Below are 14,742 nucleotides of genomic sequence, written 5' to 3'. Positions count from 1 at the left end.
TGGCAGAGGGGCCAAAATGAAAGCCTAGGAAAAGAGAAGGAAATGGATTTTTCATTTTTTCTTCAGCATGTTTGATGAAAATATCAATAATATAGATAAGTTAAAAGGAATTATATAGCGAGTACACTGTAGATGAGAGAGAAACTCTTTTTTTTTATTTTGAGTCTGACAGTTTGCATAGGAACTGATTTTTACCTTCCTCTAAGAAATGCCCTTGAATGAATGAAATGGTGGTCTCAGAACACTCTTCCCACACAGTTATTCTAAAGAAACATTTCTACACTAAGTAATATTTCCAAAAGCAGGGATCCCTATGGGTAGTCGTCCATTACCTGTTGTTTTGTATGCATCTTACTGATGTTGTCTTATTTTCTCCTATGCTGTCTCATTTTTAACGTGCATTAGGAGCTGTACTGAAAAATGATGTGTAGGTGGGGATAATTTGATGTCATTTCTTTAGAAGGAATTTTATTTAACAGGAATTTTTGTTTCTTTATATTGGGCACAGTGAGGTTCTAGCAACACAACAAATATTTATAGAATACTATTGAATCAGTTGTAATACAGTTATGAATAAATAATGGCTAACATTTCTTTGAATGAGCAATGGGGTACATTTACATAAAGCTATTAAAGAATAATTTAGTTTATATAAATTTGATCAATGCCCAGCTTTTCCTCAACGTATCCATCAGTACCTATTAAGGAGTGGCACTCTGATCCAAGTAGAGATGCCCTGAGGTAGCAGTAGATTGCAATCTTGTTTCTTAGATAATTTAGAGAAAAAATATATGAACTGATTTTTACATTCATCATATAAAAATATAATCCAAATCAATCAGAATCATTTGTTTCCTTTGACTAACACCCAGGCAAGTGAACACTTTCAAACATAAGACTTAGACAGTTCATAACTCATGACAGATATAAAACCATAACTCACTTAATATGACATTCACAGATACTATAAATATACAGGTATCATAACTAGAAGTAGGTGGAGAAGTCAAAGAGCACCATCTCTCCATTCCAAAGCTCAAGGCTATTCAGTTTCAGCATTTGTATGCTGTAGGTTGGAGCTGCTACCAAAAATGAGAGAGGGAGTATAATCCAAGGAGACCTTGATTTGATTATAGTGGCCTAAACCAATGGTCTGCATTGTCTGGATTCAGTCAAGGCCTCCCTCAGTCACTGCTGGCTTTTATCTCCTACTTGTTTGTTATGTAGGTAGATTCTGCAAACAGACTAAAAAATAAAAAATAAAACCCACTCCTCATCTCTCACTCCTAAAAAATACTCAGCAGAAGAGCTGACTTGAGAGATTTATGATGAACTACAAAATTCATTTGTCAATATAAATTTCATTCATGTTGCCTGAACTGCAGTCTCTTATTTTTTTGAAAATTTCTTTATGAGATACAAAGCCTTGAATTTTTGTAGCAATTTTCTTTCCCATATCAACTTGACATATTGAGGCTCCCTTTCAATTGCTTCTATGAATTGTTCCTCTAGTTTACATATTCCACTCTCTTATATGAGAATTCTACATCATCTATGGCTCAGTATAGAACTGCAGTCAAATCTGAGTTCTAATACATTTCTTTAAGTGAAGGAGCCTTAGACTAGATCTTAAAAACTGGGCATGAGGAAATGACATTTGCTCTCTATAAAAATTAATGAACAACCCTGTCAGTTAAAACTCACAAACTTAAATTAGAACTAGATCTTGAATGGTTCTCAAAACCTATAGAATAGTTAGGTTCAATATCCACCCATACCAATTCACTTACAGAACCAAGATTTCAGGTGGTTTCCTGTCTGGTTTTATGCATTTACTCTAGTAAGACAGAGATTCCCTCCTGAGACCTTGGCTATGCCTCTAATTTTATTTGGTTTTCTCATAACTGCTAAAACACACAGATCTCTGGTATCATTTGAGTGAGCAAATATTTTGGTAGGTTCTTATGAGGGCGCACAACTAGTATTATGAAAGACTAAAAGAAGAAGTTAAATACAGGAATTTATTTACAATCTACTAGGTAAATGTGGTGTGTGTGTGTGTGTGTGTGTGTGTGTGTGTGTGTGTATGTGTGTGTGTGTTTTCTAGGATACTTTGTATTATATTAAGGCCCTGCTATAAGGTAAGTACAATAATATATGCACAACTGAATCCAAAGCTGGTATAGATTAGATTCACAGCTATTTCTAGCCTTTTGTATTGCAACAACAATGCTATCTACAAAGCCCTTACATAGAAATCATATTACTGAAAAAAAAACATAATTAAGAAATCACAATGTTTTGGGTAAGTTTAAAATTGTATATTGCCCTACATTCATAGCTATCCTGGGCTATATGCAGCCTGCGTGTCTTCTCACTTGCTAGAAGCTAAAGAGTTTCTGGTAGTACATGCCTGTAATCCAAGTACCTGAAGGGCTTAGGCACTTTCCTCACTGTGTGTTAGAGATCAACACAAACTGGATAGTGAGTCTTTCTCAAAGCAAGCAAGCAAGAGGAATTTCAATGTTTTTCTTAATAGATCCTGAAGAGAGAATGCTGATTGCCAAATTAATATCCAAGCAAAATTGGCAATATGACTTGTTTCATCTAATACAAAATAAAATACAGGGCCTCTTCCTCAATTTAAGTATTGTAAGATGTTGGCAGTCAACCATTAAACCATATGTGGGGTCTGTATGAAAGAGAAACACTCATGAAGCCAGTGGTCTTAAAATAAGCTTAATAAGAGAGAAAGAAATTTGAGCAGTCTAGAGAAGGTGATACAGATTGGGCATTTTTATGGGAAAATAGTCATTCTAAGGAAAGAAAATAAATTGGTCTTTCCAAATTATCAAGACTTGTATGGGAAAGATGGGTAAGTTGTGAATTTGAAGAGATGCCTCAGTAGGTAAAGTGCTGACCTTGAACACATGAAGACCTAGATTTGAAAATATGTATGATGGTACACACTAATAATCTCAGGGCTGGAGAGGCAGAGACAGGCAGATCCCCGGGACTCACTGACCAGACATCCTAGCCTATTTGGTAAGCTCTAGATCAATTAAAGACCTTCACAGATATGAAAACAAAAGCAAACAAAAACCACATGATAAACGGCTCATGAGAAATTATGATACCTGAGATTAGCCTCTGACTTCCAGGTACACGTGCACATACACGCATACATAATAACACACGCATCTGCATACATTCAAACATACACATAAGCATATATATATATATATATATATATATATATATATATATATATATATACACACACACACACACACACAAAAGTTGGGAAAGTTATGAGTTTCAGAGACATTTTCACAGCTAAGGTAAAGATAAAATTAGCCACAGTTGTAAAAGTAGCATATAGAACACTTTAAGTGCCAAGTTTTTTCTAAACACACTACATGTAATTCTCAGAATTTCCCTGGAGGGGAGATGTTGTTATTCACCTATCTTACTACAGATGATAAAGAATTGTGTCTGATCATGTAGGAGCCAGGTAGCCAGGATATGAATTGAAGAACTCTAGGTCCAGAGTCGGTCTGTCCTCCTAACCAAAACAGAATCACTTAGAAGGAGAGGAGTCCTGCCAGAATGTTGTTTGTTACTCTCATAGATTTGGCCTAACTTGGGCATACTGTTGTGTACATTTTTTTAATTTTTTTTCTTTTTGCATTTCATCTTCATAGTTTAACAGCACCCGTTCGCCCTCCCCCACTGAATGTTGCCACATGGCCCCATGGAGTAGAAAGGTATTGGTTCTGAGAACATTTCTTTGCAGCCTTATCCTGCTCTTTTCAGACACTCTCCCTTTCTTCTCTCTTTAGCTTTATTGCAACCCTGTTTTAAACTAATAGTTTTAGAATGAAGTTGAAGAGTGGTATTCTCCTAACTTGAATTAAAGACAACCCTGTTATGGTTTCGTTCCCCATTAACATCCCCCTTGGAGTTGCAATTTGCAGTTGTACTAAACATAGGCACCCTCTATCACCACTTCTGGAATTTGTAGTTTGAGGAAAAGAAATTAGTTTTCCCTGTATTTATCAGAACTGTAAAGTTTTGCCTTCTCAAATTTAAAGAAAGAAAGAAAGAAAGAAAGAAAGAAGAAAAAAGAAAGAGAGAGAGAAAGAAAGAAAGAAGAAAAAAGAAAGAGAGAGAGAGAGAGAGAGAGAAAGAAAGAAAGAAAGAAAGAAAGAAAGAAAGAAAGAAAGAAAGAAAGAAAGAAAGAAAGAAAGAAAGAAAGGCCTAACAAGACAAGAGGATTCTCTGGCAGCCAATTGTCCCTGTCACCTTTAAATAAAAAGTCCTTTGGCTGCTAGTCAGAGCCTGGAGTCAGGTCACTATCCTTTAGCCCTTTCCAGTCCATTGTTATTCAAGGAAGGAATCGCAGCAAAATGAGGCCTCTGGTGGTGGGGTTTTCTCTTCTGCTGGGTTCTCCCGCGCTCTGCTTTCCTGTGTTCCCTGATCTCTCTCTCTCTCTCTCTCTCTCTCTCTCTCTCTCTCTCTCTCTCTGTCTCTGTCTCTGTCTCTGTCTCTCTTCCTCCCTCCTCCCACCTCCATCCCCCCCCCACTCTCTCCCTCTCTGCATGCACCAAACTTTTTTTTTCTTTTTGAAAGTTACCTAGGAAACAAAGTCTTTTGTGTTCCAACTTTATTTGAGCTCTTCACTTCCCTGGGAATCTGCACAAAAGCTGAAGAGCGAAAAGAAGGTGCAATATTTTACTTAAACCATTCGTGGTGAACACAAATTTCCCATGGTGGGGGGAAATTATATACCGTTGGGTGTGTTGGGGGGCTTTGCAGAAACCTCTGATAAGGTAAGTAAATGCTGGACTTTCCTTTAAGCAAGGGGCTCTGGACTTTATACTTTAAGGAGACTTGAAGACAGTTCATTTGACAACATATGCAATCCTGAGCCAATAGGACAGTTTCCAATGTGAAGTCTAGATAGTTTTTTTTTTTTTAAGTGATCCTGGTTTTAGCACAGAGGATTATTAAAACCTTATTGAAATTTAAAAATTACTTATTTTATACAGTTACCTATCTTTCTCTAAACTGTATAAAGAAAACCAGGTTCAGTGGTGGAAATTGGGTCTTTTATTATACTGGTTTAGAAACCCAACCCTGCAACCAAAAGTGGAATGGAGCCTTTTGAATAATCTGGGCCTGGAGCCCAAGGTTGAAATAAAAGTTAGGCAACATTAATATTTATCAAAGGCTTGGATAGACAATTTTCAAATGTCATATAGAACTCAAAGCCTCTAACTTACACAGCTGGAAGGAAAGTTTTGTACCACAAAGCCAAAAGAAAATAAACTAGAACTCTGCTACCCATCCAAATTCGAAAGAAAAAACCACTCGAATCTTTCCCTCCAGAGATTGTCTGCTCCCTCCAGATGTGTCTGTTCCACTGTAGTTGGGTACTGGGCTTTATTTGGCTTTTCCATGGCCATCTAATGTCAGTTAAACTGAATTTTAAAAATGTAATTCACCAAAGCTGTCTTCTTGCAGTGAAATTAACCCCTGGAGTTTTGATGGCCTCTTGGAGTAGGCTGGCTTATCTTCCAGGTGGTATGAGCCAGACTTTTTCATGTCTTGAATTTCCCTGCATAGTTTCTGAGCATTTTTATAGCCATGTGGTTCATCTGACTCCTTGATCACCATGGTCTAGAGGTCTCAAGATTTTTGACAGGAACTGGCAGCAATATAAAGATACAGAAAGTAGATCTCCCTTCCACTGGCTTAAGGACAAGCAGTTTTCTTCAGTTTGAAGGTCTAGGTCCTATCTCTTAACTCTATTTCACTGAGAACCATGCTTTGTGAGCCCATTTTTCCCCCTTCTGTCTCTCTTCACTGTTGAAACAAAACTTTTAATTAGTTGTACTTACTGTTTTCTAGAACTGTTTTCTTTGTCCTATATGTTTATTTCTATCCTTATTTTTTTAATGGAACTATAAAATCCCTTACGTATGTAAGCCATGGGAGCTGAATCTGAATGTATTTTGTTCACAGTCCCACTCTCCAGAGGATGAAGACACAGATGCCATGCTAGGGCAGAGGCCGAAAAACCCAATCCACAATGTTCCCTCTACACTGGATAAGCAGACCAACTGGAACAAAGCACTACCTCTCCCAACTCCTGAGGAGAAGATGAAACAAGATGCCCAAGTGATTTCTTCTTGCATCATTCCCATCAATGTCACCGGTATCGTTTCCTTTTTTTCCTTTAGGGGCAGTTGGGTCTATGTATTAAACTTGTCCAAAACTGTGCTGTTAGCCTCCCTTATCAGCTAAGAATACCATTTTGTTGTGAGCAAGAAATCTTCTGTCAACATCCAATCCAGGAGATATTCAGTAAGCTTTTATCCGGTTTTGAACGCCAATTTGCATATATTCTGCTGGACTGCTTGTTATGTAAATGACAGTTTCTTTCTGAAAAAAAATCACCAAATAGCACTTTGGCAGTGATTAATCATATGATAATTGTGTGTGGCACCATGCTAAAGAAAGCAGCAAAACCCAGGTTTTTAAAACTGCAAGTAAGGTTCCCAAATAGAAAATCTGTTTTCATGCTTCCCTAGATGAAGGTGGGCTTTTTCTAAAAGACCATTAGACTAGTGTATTGATTTCAGACATTTTTGACCTGAAAATATGTAGAGATGAAAGGTGAACTGTATTTTTAAATTGGCAAGCCTGGCTTCCTTTCCATTTCTGCTGTTGTATCTGTTGAAAGTCTGCATAATTTGTCTACATAGGATGATAGCCTGGCTGGACTTTTCTTCAAAGTCTATTAGCAGAAGTAGTGAATTCAGGAGCTGGAGCTGGGAATTTTAGTTGTAAATCAGATGATGTTTTACTTTTTAAAGGGAGCTATAGATTAGTATACAACATGATAGATTTAATAGTGGGGTGTGTGTGTGTGTGTGTGTGTGTGTGTGTGTGTGTGTGTGTGAGAGAGAGAGAGAGACAGAGACAGAGACAGGTAGACAGAGAGAGGCAGAGAGAGACAGAGACAGAGAGAAGGAGGGAGAGAGAAAATCAGAGAACTATACTTTATTCTCAACCATTCTCCCTCAAATTAAAAGATCTCCCATTGGTATTTTTAAACACCTCTTCTAGTTTCCCTTTATCTTATTTATATAATGAAAAAATTTTAAAAAGCATACTTTGACTGCCTTAGTATTGATTTCCTGTAACTAAAGACTGCATGTCCCCTGAGAAAGCATTTTGGACTTTGCTATTATCAACTCCACTCAGATTTCTCTCACCTAGAGTGGGGAGCAGATGGACCAGGTATCTGGGACAGATATTCTTTTCCTCTTGCATAAGAGGTACTCTAATGCACTGGCCAGTTGTGTCGTGAGCTAGGACTTAATTTTCCTGGTGACCTATTTGACTTATAGGATAAATTATTCTAAGGATGTGCACTTGTGTGGCCTCTATAATCTAAATAAGATGTGTTTGAGGAGTTCGTGTGCCATGGATCATTCTGGCACCCTTTTAAACTAATTTTCAGTCTGGGAACATCTGACTATTAGCAGTCACTGCTTCTTTTCTGGTACTGTAAGTAAAAATCTTGTTTTAAATGTAGTACTGTGATTATAGGCCATCATCTTGTGATTAGGAAGAGGAGAAGATTTTTCTTTCAGTTTTATTTCAGGAACTCTCAAGATGAAAGCCCAGATTAGATGTTGATTTCAAGAGCTTTAATGAGAACATTGTTAATGGTGTCCATATAACACACAGTGTCTGTATATCATGTATTCAATAGTCATTAGGATTCAAATGAAGGATTTTAGTTTTTGATTGGAACCAAGAAAGGAAAGTCTCATTTATATGAATTCTCTGAGAGCATTGTAATAATTCGTCCCATGATACAGATAATTCAAAATGAGCCTAGAAACTGTTGACATTGTGATGTTATACAGCTGACCCAAGGTTTAACAACCCATCCAGCCCCATGCTTAACAGGAGAAAAAAATAATTAGGTGATCAAATCTCAAAGCCCAGCATTTCAGCTTTCTGAACCACTGCTTTCACTGAAAAGTCTACAGTGTATGCTTGTGCCATACACAGTTTGAATTCCTTACCTTCTTCTGCACAATTTAATAAAACCGCAATAGTGCAGCTTATGTGACCATAGAGAACTAATAAGCATCATGGATGGCCCCTACATGCATACTAGCAAACAATGCTTTAAAAACTAGAGAGTTTATCTTATTAGCTGGTTTGTACAGAAGGTAGTTCCATTTAAGGACAGGAACAAGAACTCCTTAGTATGTTTATTTCTAAACCAAAAAGCATCCAATTTAGTCGCAAGAAGAAAGTTGATTTATATAATTAGTGAAAAGAAGAAAGCCTGAAGCTATTATGTTTCCTCACAGCAGTGTGTGTGTGTGTGTGTGTGTGTGTGTGTGTGTGTGTGTGTGTGTGTGTGTATAATTACTTGGAGAGGAAGTTTGGACATGGGAGATGGAAGGAGAAAAACTCACAAAGACGCCTTTAGTGAAGAAATGGGTCAGGATATGTTAGGTTCACATCTTGGGCACAGATCTACTATACAAAAGTATCAGTTTCAGGGAGCCCAGAAATAGACCAGTAAATAATAGTGTCTAAAGGTTATAACCAGTTCAGCCTGAGAGAGCTTTGCTGACATCCTTTTCTCTTCTTCCTATTTCTTCTGGTTTTCTTCTTTTGCTTGTTGCTTTGGGCAGCGCAAGCTGCTGTGGGAGGCTGTATGTAGAAGTAAAGTCTAATGTACTGCAGCATTTAAATAAGGACTATAGAAGGGCTCCCTTACAGTCATTCACAAGCTTAATGCAAAGCCTTCCCTGACTTCCAATCGATAATTATCGCTGTGTTCCAGGCAACTGAAAATTTGCCGGCCACTTAAAGGCTAATGAGAATTATTTGTGGGTTGCAGGTGTTGGTTTTGACAGAGAAGCAAGTATACGCTGTTCTCTTGTTCATTCACAATCTGTGCTACAGAGGAGACGAAAACTGAGGAGAAGGAAAACAATCTCTGGGATTCCCAGAAGAGTTCAACAAGAAATAGGTGTGGTATAAAAATGTTCATGGTTTCTGTCTAGTGGGGGTTATAAGGAGATGAGATAGAGTACTACTTTCAACTCTAACATTCCTTAGAAATATTGAATGTTTTAATTTTAGTACTTTTAAAGTACTGTATATTTATTTGTATTCAGAGTATTGTATTCATTTGGCATTATTTTTTTAACTTTGTTTTTGAACACAAAGGCTTAACCTTATAGACCAAGGCATATACATTCAAGCCTTCCAGGTGATATATAATATTTTGCCTACTTAAACATTTCATTAAGATAGGAAATATGAATAAACGTTCAATGCAAGAAGGTTTGGTTTTTTTTAAACTGTAACTTCATTTGAAGAGAAATTGTGCTTTTATGTGATTGTTTTTAAAATAAATTTTAAACATATTCAAATAGGAAATTTTAAAACTTTAAAATCTTTGGGGACATTTAAAGATTTTTTCTGTTCAATGTGTTTATAATATTTGTACCAATTTCAAAATATTTAAACAAGACTTTAATTTTTATAATGAAATCTATGAATTGTATTCTATTATGCTTGTATTACAAAAACACAAATGAAAAATAGTGGCCAGTACTTTAGGTTTTGTACTTAAGGGATTTTTGTTTTGTTTTGTTTTTGATATTTTTAAATCATCTTTCTTTCACGAAAGCAGTCAGTTATTAGGGTAAATTAATGTGAAGAGACGTGGTTCATAAAAAACAAAAAGCATATCTTCTCTCAATGAGTATTCATGACGTGTGTCTGTGTGTGTGTGTGGGAGAGAGAGTGAGTGTACAACACATACAAATAGAAGAAAACAGAGACAAACTCAGGAACATAAAGCATTTTCATTTTCTCCTAATTTTATATAATGATTTTTTTTCTGTAAGAGAAAGTTCTAACATGGTAGCACACAGATTTATAAATAACCCTCAAAATGCCTGTTAGTCTGTTGAGATGTAATATCCTACCATGTTTTCCATGTGCCCTAGATTCTGATGAATCACCAGTGGCCAGGGAAAGGAATGTGATTGTGCACACAAACCCAGACCCCTCCAACACTGTCAATAGGAGGTCCGGAACCAGGGACTCTGAATGTCAAACTGAAGATATTCTGATTGCTGCCCCATCCAGAAGGAGAATTAGAGCTCAAAGGGGTCAAAGCATCGCAGCTTCCCTTTCTCATTCAGCTGGCAACATCTCTGCCCTGGCAGACAAAGGCGATACCATGTTTACTCCTGTCGTGAGCAGCCGTACAAGATCTCGGAGCCTTCCTCGGGAGGGAAATAGAGGTGGAGATGCTGAACCCAAAGTAGGTGCTAAACCCTCAGCATTTGAAGAAGGAGAACGTTTCGTGGGTGACCATGAAAGAACCCCTAATGACTGTAGCGAAGCTCCAAGCAGCCCAAGTACACAGGAACACCAGCCTGCTTTGGGCCTAGCATGTTCTCAACATCTTCACAGCCCTCAGCAAAAGTTAAGTGAGAGAGGGAGATCACGTCTGTCCCGAATGGCGGCTGACTCTGGAAGCTGTGACATCTCTTCCAACTCGGACACCTTTGGAAGCCCCGTCCATTGCATTTCCACAGCTAGTGTCCTCCTTAGCAGCCACATGGACCAGAAAGAAGACCACCAGTCATCCAGTGGTAACTGGAGTGGGAGCAGCTCTACATGCCCGTCACAGACCTCAGAGACAATCCCTCCTGCAGCTTCTCCTCCCCTCACGGGCTCTTCTCACTGTGACTCAGAATTGTCACTGAACACTGCTCCTAATGCTAATGAAGATGCCAGTGTCTTTGTGACAGAACAGTACAATGACCACTTGGATAAAGTAAGAGGCCACCGGACAAACTCCTTTACTTCCACTGTTGCAGATCTGCTGGATGACCCCAACAACAGCAATACAAGTGACAGTGAGTGGAATTATCTACACCACCATCATGATGCATCTTGCCGCCAAGATTTTAGTCCTGAGCGTCCGAAGGCAGATAGCTTGGGATGCCCAAGTTTTACAAGCATGGGCACCTATGACAGCTTTCTGGAAAAGTCTCCTTCAGACAAAGCAGATACTAGCTCTCATTTCTCAGTGGACACTGAAGGATACTATACCTCGATGCACTTTGACTGTGGTCTCAAAGGTAATAAGACCTATGTCTGTCACTATGCAGGCCTAGGCCCAGAGAATGGTCAGGGTGTCGGGGTTCCTCCTGCTCTTCCGGACTGTGCCTGGCAAGAATACTTAGACCACAGGAGGCAGGGGAGACCAAGCATCTCTTTCAGGAAACCAAAGGCAAAGCCAACTCCACCTAAACGTAGCTCATCATTGAGAAAATCTGATGGAAATGCAGACATTTCTGAGAAGAAAGAACCAAAGATAAGCAGTGGTCAGCACCTGCCTCACAGTTCCAGGGAAATGAAGCTGCCTCTTGATTTCTCCAACACGCCTTCTCGTGTGGAAAATGCCAATCTGCCTGCAAAGCTGGACTCTTCTTGGATAAACCAGAGTGAACATGCTATTAAGGAACCTCAGTTGGACACTCCAGACATTTCACCATTCAAAGATGAAGGTGCTGAATCAACACACTATGCAGACCTCTGGCTTCTGAATGACTTGAAAACGAATGATCCTTACAGATCCTTATCTAATTCTAGCACTGCTACGGGTACCACAGTGATTGAATGCATCAAATCTCCAGAGAGTTCTGAATCCCAAACATCCCAATCAGAATCAAGAGCAACCACTCCATCTCTTCCTTCAGTTGACAATGAATATAAACTGGCTTCACCAGAAAAGCTGGCTGGCTTAGCATCTCCATCAAGTGGCTACTCAAGCCAGTCAGAAACGCCAACCTCCTCTTTCCCTACAGCTTTCTTTTCAGGACCATTGTCTCCTGGAGGTAGCAAAAGAAAGCCTAAAGTCCCAGAAAGGAAATCCTCACTACAGCAGCCATCTTTAAAAGATGGTGCCCTATCACTGAGTAAAGATTTTGAACTACCAATTATACCTCCTTCTCATCTTGACCTAAGTGCTCTTCATGTTTTGAATAAACCATTCCACCACCGTCACCCACTGCATGTTTTTACTCATAAGCAAAACACAGTCGGAGATATGCCGAGATCAAATCCTGCACCGTCTCTTGCAATTACACCAACAGTTCTCAAGTCTGTCAACCTGAGGTCCATCAGTAAGTCTGAAGAAGTTAGGCAAAAGGAGGGCAATAATACAGATCTCCCCTACTTAGAAGAGAATGCTGCCACAGCGGCTTCTGTGGCCTCCTTATCTCCAAGTAAGGCAAGGCCACACACAGCAAAGAAATCAATATCACGCCAGTATTCTGCTGAAGATACCCTCCTGCCCTTTTTAGATTCCTCTGTAGCTGAGATGGGACCAGAGAAGCATTTGGAAAAGAACCCTAATTTTGATGGAAAGAGTCATGGTGATCCAGAAACTGCAACCTCAGCTAGCAGCAATCTTCCAGATTCAAATGTGATGAAAGAACAAATACAGATGGAAAGCGAGCTTATCTCAGAAAACATACTAAGTAAGAACTGTGGATTTTCAACAGGATTTCAGAGGGTGTCTGCTTCCCGCCCCAGTGATTTGGGTAGTAAAATGATACAGTATGGAGCTAGTCCAGATGGCACTGTACAGCAAGGACAGAAGGCACCCTCTGGAGTCAGGGAAGAAGGTGGAAAACCAGAATCTGTGGATGGAATCACACTTCAAGCCAATTCATCAACTAGAGTAACAGACATAAGCAGTCAATATAAGCATCAGCGTGTTATAAGCCGCCACCATGACAAAGTGCCTGTGACTATCCGCCATGAGTCAGAGATGTCAACTGTAAATTCATTCCCTGAAAAATGTTCTGAACAGGAAAATATTGCTTCAGGTATTTCACCCCAAAGTGCCTCTGATAACAGCAGAGCAGAGGAGACCCAAGGAAGTATGGACGAGACTTCATTGAAAGGTCAGTTAATGATACCTATGTTAGGGTGGGAGTGTGTCCTGTGGTGAAGGTTCTTTCTCTGGAGCCCTGGGTGTTGGTTTCCCTCCGCCATTTCTTTTCACCTATTAAAACAATTGAGAAAAAAGCTACTGTTATTTAGGAACTAAGATTTGACAGCTATCTCTTTCATTTCAAAAATCATGGTAAGGTACCTTATGTTTGTTTGATCCCCGAGTCAGGAGAACGGGGTAGTGAGAGGTTTTCCTGCCCTTTAAGGATACTTCTCTTCTTGTTTTTTAGAATCCTCACCAAGTGATGACTCCATCACTTCACCACTCAGTGAGGACTCTCAAGCTGGAGCTGAGGGTGTGTTTGTGTCTCCAAACAAACCTCGAACCACTGAGGACCTATTTGCAGTCATTCACAGGTGAGAGAGTGGGACCATGTCTCCAGAAACAGGCACACAAAAGGGTTTGCTTTTGAAGTGCCTCTCACTGAATGTAAATATGGGGAAGCATTTTGAACCTGTACTACACTCAATGACAGCAACAACAAAAAAGCAAGAAGGAAAGAATTATCTTTCTCAATCAAATTCATAGGCTGTGTATGCATGTTTAAAAATATTAGTCTAGATAGAGAGAGACAGTTCAATTAAGAGAGTTCTGTGAGAAGCTTTGAAGGGGAGACTGAATGATTTCCTGAGGAAAGACATTCTGGAAGAAATTCACATGTGAAAACAATTATAGTTAAATTACTTGGAGTTAAACTCAAGTGTAATCTCTGTTGTATATATTGTGTTTTGTATTTATTTTTATTTTTGCAGTACTAGGCATCAACTCCAATATCTCAATATCTCACACATGCTATACAAACACACTGCCATTGACTTATACTCTTAAATCCTGGCTTTTAAGTCATCTCTTGAGTCTACAAAATATTGTCAAATCTGTAATCTCACACTAGCTGACCTAAACATATGTTGATTTGCTAAAACAATCTGAGATCATCTCAGCTTTTCTTTTCTTTTTAAAAGTTAAATTTCTTTCATGGCACTGACTTTTATCTCTCTCAATTGAAAGGTCAGATCTGGGTTGCTTTCCTGGAACATGGTTGGGCCTTTGCTGCTCATGCACACAGCTCTTTTGTACCTGTGTAACTTGTTATCATTGGCCCATATTTGCAACAATTCATTACAGCTGCTGACCAGGAAAGCAGAGCCAAAAAAACCCATCCTTGAAAGCAAACTCATAGCCATTGAACGGAATGATGCTACGTGTTCTCTCCACAAACATAAGCTCCTTTTTAACCCTTGCCTTGGGGACCTAGATTGAATTCCCAAAGGAAAGAACCTAAAGATTATCTTTCCTTTTTCACAGACTTAACGATTTTGGAAGCAAATTCTTTGCAAGCAGTTTATAATCTCTCCTCTCATCCTTTGGACTTCTGCTTTTTAAAGGGTTTCTGTTTTCTGTTGGTTCTGTGTTGTTTGTTTGTTTGTTTTTTGTTTTTCCTTAAAGCAGGAACACTACTCTTTAGCAACTGCATTCTCCTAAGGATTCTACTAGTAGCACCTTCTGTGTGTACCTTAGCAGGCAAGCTTCCTCACAAACAACGCAAGAATCACTAATACATTCTTCACCACAGATGTTTAACATTCAATTATATTCTTTAACCCTCACATTTTATCTCCAAGCTCAGTGCAGATTATTAATTTGCTATGTAAGTT

The 14,742-nt window shown here is 38.8% G+C and overlaps 1 protein-coding gene across 8 annotated transcripts in view; it reads left to right on the top strand.

Annotated features, from left to right (window-relative positions):
* Positions 1-14,742, top strand: part of Nhs (NHS actin remodeling regulator) — a 326,152-nt gene that overhangs the window by 306,200 nt on the left and 5,210 nt on the right. For 6 of the 8 annotated variants that reach the window (XM_011247800.1, XM_006528766.3, XM_030251268.1 and 3 more), the window contains exons 4-8: positions 3,705-3,767; positions 6,028-6,220; positions 8,939-9,070; positions 10,059-13,037; positions 13,317-13,443. In XM_011247800.1, the coding sequence (XP_011246102.1) occupies positions 3,705-3,767; positions 6,028-6,220; positions 8,939-9,070; positions 10,059-13,037; positions 13,317-13,443 (3,494 nt within the window). The remainder of the gene's footprint in view (positions 1-3,704; positions 3,768-6,027; positions 6,221-8,938; positions 9,071-10,058; positions 13,038-13,316; positions 13,444-14,742) is intronic. The other 2 variants (XM_030251266.1, NM_001081052.2) reach the window with 1 other exon arrangement.

Source organism: Mus musculus, chromosome X, assembly GCF_000001635.26.
Source record: "Mus musculus strain C57BL/6J chromosome X, GRCm38.p6 C57BL/6J".
In the NCBI taxonomy this organism is placed as follows: domain Eukaryota; kingdom Metazoa; phylum Chordata; class Mammalia; order Rodentia; family Muridae; genus Mus; species Mus musculus.
This window is presented reverse-complemented; position numbering and strand designations above follow the sequence as displayed.